Genomic DNA, 10,170 nt, shown 5'->3' on the forward strand with positions numbered 1-10,170 from the left:
AATAGGGCGCCTGGGTGGCTCAGTCGGTTAAGCGACTGCCTTCGGCTCAGGTCATGATCCTGGGGTCCCTGGATCGAGTCCCACATCGGGCTCCCTGCTTGGCAGGGAGTCTGCTTCTCCCTCTGACCCTCCCCCCTCTCATGTGCTCTCTCTCTCTCTCTCTGTCAAATAAATAAATAAAATCTTAAAAAAAAAAAAAGGACTGGGGCAGAGCTGAATTGCTGGAAAGAGTGGCCGAGAAGCTGCACAGTGCCACAGGGAACCTTCATCTCTGCCCTTCAGCCTCCCCTCTAAATACCCTTGGAACCTGCATTTAAAGCTATTGCTTGGCATCAGTGCTGAATTATTAACCTGCTGGGAGCACCTCTGGAGAGGGGCCAGGTTAAAGCTCAGAGAGGTGGTGGGGCTGACATGACCAGACCCAGCTTGCTACCCTGGATGGAGCTGGAGCCAGGGCATCAGTGGGAGAGCACTGGAAGAAGGGATAGGACACAAACAAGCCCCCCCCCCAGAAACTCCCATATCCCAACACAGGCTGTCTGAATTAGCCACAGGAGACTGGCCTCTGAGCCTGGTAACCACAGGCTCCAGAAGGAAGATCTGGCTCTCATGGGTGGGAGGGGTTATGCTGGAGAACCCAGAAACTGAAGGGGTCGGAGAGACACTGAACCCAGGGGCACCTGGCTGGCTCGGCCTATAGAGCATGCAACTCTTGATCTCGGGGTCATGAGTTTGAGCCCCACACTGGGCATAGAGCTTACTTTTTTAAAAAGAGAGACACTGAGTCCATTAGGAGGGCAGGATGGGGTTGATCTTGCTTGCAAGTGTAGCCCAGTCCTGCCACAGTGCCTCGAGTATGGTTTGCTCTCAATAAAATTTGTGGGAGGGAAAGAGTGGGAGAGAGGAGAGAGAAAGGGAGACCCCCTCAGGGAGAAATGGGTGCTGCTTCATTTCATAGGAGAGCTAGAGAGATGGAGGTCCAGAGGCAGGTGAGGAGGACTAGGGTGGTGGCCCTTCGTTCCAGCCCCCAGGCTCTGGTGAGTGGGCCTCAGGCCTCTCCTCTCCCCACAAAGGACAGTACTTGGCTGGCCAAGCCCACCAGGGGTTACCCAGCTCCGCCTGAGGGCTGCAGAGAGGAGAGGATGAGGCTGGTTGGCTGGAGGACAGGGCACGGTGGGCCTGGGGCAGACAGCAGGCAGATGAGACACAAACCCGTCTGCGGAGCAAGGCCAGTCTGGGCACACACTCAGAACAGCGGCAGGCATGATTTTTATTGACTTTTGCTGAGTCGCCTGTGGGCTGGCTCAGGCTGTGGGCAATGGACACAGAGCTGGCCGTGCAGGGAGGTGGGTGGTGGAGGTGGGAGCAGGGCTGAGAGGGCTCAGGAAGGCACAGGGAGCAAGTGGCTGCCAGGTCACTCAGTATGTGACGGACGTCTTCAGACTTGACTCCACCGTCTTTTTCAGGATGGTGTGGCAGCCAGAGCCGGAGCCGGACACAGAGCAGGAGCCCAAAACAGTGCCCTGCCCAGAGCCCAGGATGACGTTGGAGCCTCCGGTCACGACGCTGGAGCAGCTGGACCCAAAGCTGCCTTTCCCGCCTCCGAGTCCACAAGTGCTCCCCAGGCCACCGCTAACTCCTCCAGACACAACGGTGCTGCCTCCACCCACGGCTGCCAAGAAATGTAGCAGGGTCCCTGCAGAGTCCTCACCTCCCCACAGGGACCGCTCTCCCCCAGCCCCCTGATACTTACAGATAGTGACCTGGCTGGTGCACCCCCCAGACATCCTGGCAGAGAAAGGAAAAGAGGAAATGCTCAGAAAGGCTGCAAAGAATGCATCCCCGGGTATTTTAGCCTCTCAGCAGATCAAATCCACAGTCCCGATTTTAAATCCCTCCCAGCAGGATGGGTTGCCCTCCGTGGCTCAGAGTGCTAGGAAGTCTCAGAATCCCCCTCAGCAAGGAGAGCACCTTGGTGGCGGTCCATCCTCCTCTCCCACCTCTCCCATGTTCCCAGGTCCCCACCTGCTCTCCTCAACCTCCAGCAGCCTGCAGTAGGTGGCGATCTCCACGTCCAGAGCCAGCTTCGTGCTCATCAGCTCCTGGTACTTGCGCAGCATCCGGGCCAGGTCCTGCTTGGCCGCTCTCAGGGCGGCCTCCAGCTCATCCAGTTTGGCCCGAGCATCCTTGAGGGCCAGCTCCCCACGCTGCTCGGCATCAGTGATGGTGGTCTGCAGGCTGGCATTCTGGAAAGGGTGTAGAAATGAGGGAGAAAGTGGCTGCAAGTCCAGCACAGCCTCCCAAGGAACCTACGATGGCTAGAGCTTAAAGCCCAGGGTAGACCACAATCTTAGGAGCTCAAAATTATCCATGTCCATCCCCCTCCCACCCCGTTTCTCTCATTCTAAGGGAAAGCATCTCCTCTTCTGCTTCCTTAACTCCCGGAGTGGGTTGACTAGTGTCCGCAAAAACATCATGTCCACCTAGAACTTCAGACTGTGATCTTATTTGGAAATAGGGTCTTTGCAGATGTCATTCGTTAAGGATCTCAAGATGATATCATACTGTATATAGAATGAGCCTTAAATCCCATGAGTGGTGTCCCTAGAAAAAGATGACAGAACACAGCAACAGATACACAAGGATGATGCCACTTGACAATGGAAGCACGGATGGAGTGATATAGCCGTAAGACAAGGAATGCCAAGGATTCTCAGGGCCACCAGAAGCTAGGGAAAGGCAAGGAAGGATTCTGAGGGAGCGCACCTGCCAACCCCCTATTCCATACTTCCAGCCTCCAGAACTGAGAGAACACATGGGCTGGTGTTTCAAGTTCCAAGTTTGTGGTACTTTGTTACAGCAGCCACAGGAACCTCATCCCTTAGCACCTCTTCCAATACTTTGTCCTCTTATTAAAGTATATCAGGGGCGCCTGGGTGGCTCAGTAGTTAAGCGTCTGCCTTCAACTCAGGTCGTGATCCCGGGGTCCTGGGATCGAGCCCCATGTCGGCTCCTGGCTCCGCGGGAAGCCTGCTTCTCCCTCTCCCACTCCCCCTGCTTGTCTTCCCTCTCTCACTGTGTCTCTCTCTGTCAAATAAATAAATAAAATCTTTAAAAAAAAAAAAGTATATCAAACCACAGGCCCCAATTTTTGGTTTGAGAAATACACTCTCTGTACTTACCTCTCTGATCAGACAGAAAACTCCCAGGAGAGCAACATCCCCATCTAATTGGCCATCCAGCTGACTGACCCGCAGGATCAGGAAAGGCATTCCCTAAGGGCTCTCATTATTCTACCCCCATTCTAGCCTCATTATTCTATTCTGTTCTATACACAAGCACCCTGTGGATGGACAACATCATCTCCAGTCTACAGATGAAGAAAATGAGGTTCAGAAAGGCAGTGAGGGGAGAGCTGGGTCCCTAACCCAGGACAGCTAGCTGCTAGCTGGTCCCCTGCTTCCAGCCCACGGGGCTCTGCCGGGACCTGGCACAGGGGAGTCCGGTCCATCATGTTTGTGCAGGAAAAGGAGGAGTAAGCGGGGGGCTGTGTTCCCAAGAGGGATTCTCGCAGGAAAAGCATGTGTGCCAGAGCTATGGCTCCCAGCTCTGGGGACGTGGTAGCCCTCCTAAGTGCTGGCCGCTGGGCTGAGACTGCACGCTCACAATCGCCTGGCTGAACGGAGCTCAGAAAGTAGGCTTCTGGGCTCCACCCTGAGAGGCTGATTGCCTGAGTCTGACAGAGGCCCAGGAATCTGCATTTTAACCGCCACCCCAGGGAATTCCAAAGCAAGGAATTCAAATTTATGGGCAAAAACACTGTGGCAGCACGTTGGGTAATAAGACCTGGTCACCTTCATCTCGGTCCCACATCACATTCCAAAGGACAGCAGGCAGGGATGGGTGGAGACTGAGTCCCGGCTTCGGAATGGAGCTCCAAGGGCTTTCCCAGGAGGGCCCCGGCTTGGGAGAGGACGGGCCACGGGAGCGCCCTGGGGGTCAAGCTGAAATGCTTGAGGAAACTGCCTGAGACTCTAGTCTCAGCTCTCAACCGTCTGCCGATCCCAAGACCGATTCTTTGGGTTTGGGGAAAGTGAGTGCAAAGAGACTTGAAAGCTGAAGAGTCTGCAGTCCTTCACATCTAGAAGTGAGGGCTCCAGGACCAGCAAGGAACCACCCCCCTGCCCTTACCATCCTCTCCCTCCTCCTCTCCCCACTCCATCCCATGCCAGGCCCCAACAGCATCACCTCCAACCTGCACAAAGACCTGCCTAAGGAAGGTTCACTACCCCCCCCCATCTCACCTGGCTCTCACCCTCCCTAACACGGGACTCAGAAAAGTCAGCACCTGGCCCTAGGGTCTCCGCTGGGCTTGAGGAGTAAGAGTAAGGAAAGACAAGAATATAAGACAAGAAAGATGGATCGACCCTCTCCCCAAGGAGCCAAAAGCAAGATGTACGCTTGGCCATGGAAGGCAGGTGAGCAGCGGCCCCTGGAGTTGTTCAGCACAGAACACACACAGGCTTGAAGTCATAGGAGGGAGGCCAAATTCCTCCAAAATGGGGCTTGAGGTTCTCTCCACACAAAGTATCCAAAGCTCCAGCTAGTTATCAAACCTGCACACAAAGCCAGCAATGACCCTGGCACAAAGGTAGTACAAAGGAAGACCTAGGGGGCTCTGGGAGCCTTACCTGCTTCTTGAGGTTCTCGATCTGACTCTGCAGCCTCTGACTCGCCTGCTGCAGCTGAGAGATCTGGACTTTGGTTTCCTTCATGCTGTCTCCATGAAGCCGGGCAGACGCCTGAAGCTCCTGGTACTGAAGGGGACAGAGGTGACACCACTGGTTAAGAGGACCCTCACCTCCGACCTCAAGACCATGAGAAACACCATGTCCCCAGTTCTGTGCCTCCTCACGTCCTCACTTGGAATGCGAGTTAAACGCTGAAGCCAGGACACGGTAGGATGAGCTTGCAACAGTCCAGACTGGTCTCCCACGGTTTCCCTGCGCTGCCCCCTTCCTGGAGAGGGGAAGTGGCCATGCCACCCAGCCCTGGAGCTCCGGGGGGGTTATCAGAACTGCCCCAAGGGGACCGAGTTGGACGACCCCTGTGGGGTGTGGGCAGGGAGACCCAGCCTTTTCCCGCCCAGTGCTGCCCCCCAGCTCCGGCACCTTGGTCTGGCATCTCTGCCTCTGTTCGCTGCTCTGGGAGACCTCCTCGTACCGGGCGCGGACCTCCGCGATGATGTCGCTGAAGTCCAAGCCTCGGTTGTTGTCCATGGACAGCACCACGGATGTGTCACTGGCCTGGGTCTGGAGTTGGCCCAGCTCCTGCTGGGAAGACTGACTCAGTGTCTACCTGACCCCTCTCCCTTTCCCCCTGGAGCCCCAGGCAGGGGGGCAGGATGCCTGACTTCCTGCCCGTGAACTCCATCAGGGGGCAGCCCTCATTCCGCTGGGTGGTTGGGCCTGCCCTGCTCCCTGCTGTCTCCTCATCTGAAAATGAGGGTTGTAGGAGGTGGTGTCTAATGCCCCTTGCAGCATGGACAGGAAAGGTAAATGTCCTGCAAGCTCGAAATCACCTGGTTCCCATCACTCCTCTGACTGCTTATCACACCCCCTTGCTCTCCTTCTCCTGCTCCGACCCCCATGGCCTCCTTACTTCCATAAAGATACCAGCACGCCACTGGGGGCCCTTCCCTCTGCCTGGAAGCTCTGGTCCCATCTGCTTGGGTAACTTCCTCACCTCCTTCCAATTTTTGCTCAAACTTTATCTTCTAAATAAGGCACTCTGACCACCCTATTTGAAATTACCACCTGCCCTACCTCCCACCCACATTCCTAAGCCCCCTCTCCCTGTTTGCCATAGCATTTTTCCTGTTGGCCATAGCACTGGTCACCTTCTAACATATTATACAATTTACTTCTTTACTAGATCTATTGTTTACTGTCTGTTTCCCAACAGAAAGCAAGCGTCATGATTTTTGTCTGGTTATTCCCTAGTGTATCTCCAGTACCCACCAATCCACATGGTACATTCTCCATGTTTGCTTGTCAAATGACTGAATGACTGGATCTAAGTCACCCTAACCAGGCGTCGCCTCCTGGCCACTCCCACTGTAGCCAGGGAGCCTGCTTGCCCTGTCCCCTCCCCTCACTCCCGCCGGCCCTCAGCAGACCGCCCTGCACTTGGCAGATCCTCACTTCTTCATAGAGTTGCCTCAAGAAGCAGATGTACTCTTGCAGAGACTCCAGCTTGCCTTCCAGCTCCATCTTGCTCAGGAAAACCCCATCCACATCCTGGGGTCAGGAAGACAGAAACCATGTACTCCCACTTCTGTTTGTGGGTCCCACTCTGGCTCAGGAGTTCTGCTCACACACTACTCGATACTCACCCATGGCTATCCCCAGAGACCCATTCCTCCTCCAGCCCCCCTTGCTCTGCTCTCCCTTTTGCCTGACACTGGCACACACCACCTTCAGGAAGCCTTCCCTGATTACTCTCAACCAGTTCTGCATCTTCCACTCCCTCCCCACCCTCTCCCACAGTGACACCCGGAGCTCATCATGGGGTCCTTCCGTCAGATCTTGCTCTGGGGTCACTGTGTCTACATAGGAGTCCCATTTCTCTGGGGGCCCCCTGCAGGCAGTGTGGTATCATGTGCTGCGTTAGGGTCTCCCACCTCCCACCGTCCCAGCTCAGAACTGGGCTTTGTGCATGGTGGGTGCTCAGGATCCCAGTGAAGCAGCTGACCCCCCACCCTCACCTTTTTTAGGACCACAAAGTCATTCTCAGCCGTGGCATGCTTGTGGGCCTCCTCCTCATACCTGTCAAAATAAGTACAGAAGGACGCTGCCTGAGGTGGTGAGATCAGAGCCCATGCCCCTCCTCCGAGCACGACCTCCCTGAAAAGGCCCCCCTTGCCGCCATTAGACGCTCCCAAGCAGGACACATAACCAGCCCACTCCTCGGCCTTTCCCATCAGGAAGTCATTGTCACATCCTGGCTACGTCCATCTCCACTCCTTCAGCTCACGTCCACTTAACCACATGAGGTTGCCAAGGCCACTTTCCTTCACGTCTATAAGGCACATTCCAACACCTTTTCTCACTCGCTGCTCACAATTGTCATGTGAAGCAGGCGTTTTGGCTTTTGTCAGAGAGAGTACATGGCTTGCCCAAGTCACCGATAATAAGTGGCCCAAGCAGATCTAAAACCAGGTCTCCTGGGCTCTTTCCAGTACCCACTCCACCTCCCATGCCGCTGAGGCTGGCAAAGGTAAAAGGCCACACTGCTTCCCCTGGCTCGCAGTCACCAAACCCAAGCCTCCTGTTAGTCCACGGCTCTCTTCACGCCACCAGGTGACCTAGGTGGGGAACCCAGAAACACAGCCCAGCTGTGAATCATGCCACACGCCTGGGGATGGTCCCACTAAATGGATTCCCTTCCACCACAGGGACCAGAGAACATCTGAGTCACTTCAGCCCACAGCCTGCTCAACAGGAATTTATGGAGGAAAAACCGGCTGAGGCATTGTTTAAAGAAGCCCCTCCCAGCCCTGACCCGAAACATGGCCCTCAGAGCTGGGTCTGTTGGAACCGAGGCTCTCCAGACCTGGGCATCGGGGACTGTGGGGCCTCCTTACCTGCCACAGGTGGGGCACTCTGAGAATCAGAGGGAATGGGATGAAGAGGGGAGGCCAGTCCTATGTCTCTGGGAGCTCAGCACGTGGGAGGCCCTCCAACTGCCAGCCCCGTTCCAAACCCTCCCAGACCCCACCTGGGGCCCATGGGGCACTAGGGTTTGCCTACTTGGCCTTATACTCCTCCTCCTGGTCCTGGCAGAACTTCAGCTCGGCATCCACAGCCCTTCGTTCGCTCTGGAGCTGCTCCAGTTGCCACCTGAGCTGGGCCAGGTAGCCCTCAAAGAAAGACTCCAGGTCCGGGGGGCTGTCACTCACCCCCTGCTGCTGCAGCAGCTCCCACTTGGTCTCCAGGACCTTGTTCTGCTGTTCCAGGAAGCGAACCTGCCGCCCAAGCAGAGGCTCCCTGAGGCTCCCGTGGGGCTCCCTGGCCACAGGCTCTGGCAAGGAAAGCCTCAGGGGCCCTCCAGTCAGCCCACCTTTCCCCTACCTCCCAATCCAGCCTGGGCAGGGGCAGCCTCGGGCCCTCCCAGGAGACTCTGAGCACGTCAAAATGATGGGGATGGCTAACAGGGGAGGGTCTACTGCTGAACAGCTGTTCTCCGTTCCTGAGCCCCAACCATAGAACAGCGGGGCCTCAGCATAATCAGAGAGCCTGCAGTTAGACCACAGGAAGGACTTCTTTGCTGCAGAAGTGATGAGAAAAGTGGTAGCAGAGCAGACTTCCCCATTCCCAAATCCATGGAGAACAGTTCCTCTGAGGGAGGCCGAGAGAGGGGCTTAGCCGAGTGGACCCTCACCTTGTCAATGAAGGAAGCAAACTGGTTGTTGAGGGTTCTGATCTCTTGGGTCTCCTGAGTCCTCACCGCCTGGAACTGGGGGTCGATCTCAATCTTCAATGGGGTCAGCAGACTATTGTTGATGGTCACTTCCCGGATGCCCCCCAGAGGGCACAGGGAAAGCCCGGGCCCACCACGGCCCTCCCCACACTGCACCCATGGTCTTCCCCCTGATCCCCAAGCCCTCCCACGAGAGGGTCCTCTGCAGCCCCCAAAGGAACTAAAGCTCCTGCTGCTGAAGCTGCCCCTGCTGCCGCCTCCGCGGCCCCCCAGGTGAGCAGAACAGGCTGAGTGAGCACTGAAGCCCCTCCAGGCCTGGCATGACGAGGGAGACATGGTAGAGACGGAAGGTCACACGGCTGCAGACAGAGGATAATCGAGGTGTGTGAGTTCCTGCCCTGAGGCCCCAGCACGACACTTTTATCCCCTCCCATGCCTGGGCTGGGCCTCGGGGAGCAAGATGCTCTGGGCCTGACTGTGTCTGTCACTGGCTCTAGCTGACCTATTCTGACACGCCTGGAGGATAGGGGCCCAACACGTGCAGAGCCCAAGGGAGAGGAGGCCCAGACCCTGCCCTCGGAGCTCCCAGGCCAGCAGGAGAGCTGGGCACGTCCCGAAGACAAGGAAGCAGCCAGAGACCTGGACTCCAGTGCTGGAGGTGGGGAGCGATGGCCCTGAGCCATCACTGAGAGTCATTCAAGGAGAGCTTCCCAGAGAAGGAGATGGGGGGATGGGGAAGAAGAGAGGGGGTTCCGTGGAGCATCCGAGTGCCCTGGCCATGCTGGACAGAGGAGTGTGAAGCTTCTCAAGGGAGAATCTATCTACAGTAATTGGAGAAGGAAGGCACTTGGCAGCACTAGGAGAAGCTACGAGGTTAATAAAGGTGTTACTGCCATCGCAGGCTAAAAGACACTCCCGGATTTGGAAATGAAACAGAAAAACAGGGTGTCCGAGTCCCTTCTTTTGCTCAACCCAGCAATCATCTACAAGGCGCCACCCCACTCAAACCAGCCATCTCCATCCCGGATCTGGGCAAGTGGCGCATTTCCGAGCCCAGCCTATGCCCCTGCTCCTGCCCCGGACTCGCAGTGCCAGGCGCATCCACTCGGGTCATGCATGGTCTGTGTCAGGTTACAGATCAGAGGCACCTAGGCTCTGAAGTAAAATATGTAGTTAGAAAAATACTCCCTTGGGGTGCTGGGAGCAGACACAGGAACTTCGGGGTTCCCCCCCAGGATAGACTCTGCCTCTCCGTCTGGTATTCCGTGAGCCCCCCACCCAGTACAGGCCCCTTCGGAGGAGGCATTCAGCCAGCACCACTGAAACCCCTCCACTGCTGGTAAGCAGGGTGGGGCGGCTCTGATTTTTAGAAATTTCTAAAATTCCTTCTTACATGGTGGGAGGGTTATTTCTCCCTGCCTCCCAGCCTGTTCTTAGAACCTGGTAGCCCCTAAAACTAGAAGACTGGGCCTTTGATAATGCAACTCAAAGCAAGAACAAACAGGGACTCAGCGTAATGAACACTCAAGAGACACGCTATGAGGAAGCTGGTCCTAGCCATGCACCCCCAGGCCAGACAACAGCGAGCAAGTCTCCCTTTCCTGCGGAGGATTGAAGCCCTTTCCTCCTTCTTCTAGCCCCAGCTGGCACAACCCTGAATGAAGCTGAATGACAGATGGACTCACGGGG

General features: G+C 56.2%; 1 protein-coding gene across 1 annotated transcript; it reads right to left on the reverse strand.

Annotated features, from left to right (window-relative positions):
• Positions 1-1,250: 1,250 nt before the first annotated feature.
• Positions 1,251-9,097, reverse strand: KRT78 (keratin 78). The gene is made up of 9 exons (XM_006741559.3): positions 8,443-9,097; positions 7,812-8,026; positions 6,767-6,827; positions 6,204-6,299; positions 5,172-5,330; positions 4,692-4,817; positions 2,026-2,246; positions 1,754-1,788; positions 1,251-1,672 (listed from the first exon to the last, which is right to left on the reverse strand). The coding sequence occupies exons 1-9, from the start codon at positions 8,815-8,817 to the stop codon at positions 1,419-1,421; spliced, it is 1,542 nt and encodes a 513-aa protein (XP_006741622.2). The 5' UTR covers positions 8,818-9,097; the 3' UTR covers positions 1,251-1,418.
• Between the last annotated feature and the right edge of the window lie 1,073 nt (positions 9,098-10,170).

The sequence above is a fragment of the Leptonychotes weddellii genome, unplaced genomic scaffold (assembly GCF_054177405.1).
Source record: "Leptonychotes weddellii isolate Sample4059 unplaced genomic scaffold, ASM5417740v2 HiC_scaffold_3739, whole genome shotgun sequence".
In the NCBI taxonomy this organism is placed as follows: domain Eukaryota; kingdom Metazoa; phylum Chordata; class Mammalia; order Carnivora; family Phocidae; genus Leptonychotes; species Leptonychotes weddellii.

What these genes read in the sequence shown, in the direction of transcription:
- KRT78 (XM_006741559.3), bottom strand. Translation starts at nt 8,817, where the DNA reads ATGTCTCCCTCGTCATGCCAGGCCTGGAGGGGCTTCAGTGCTCACTCA. An exon ending in TGAGGCAACTCTATGAAGAA is followed by an intron (nt 5,331 to 6,203) that starts GTGAGGATCTGC and finishes TCTTCCCAGCAG; the next exon opens with GAGCTGGGCCAACTCCAGAC. An exon ending in TCGAGAACCTCAAGAAGCAG is followed by an intron (nt 2,247 to 4,691) that starts GTAAGGCTCCCA and finishes CACCCTTTCCAG; the next exon opens with AATGCCAGCCTGCAGACCAC.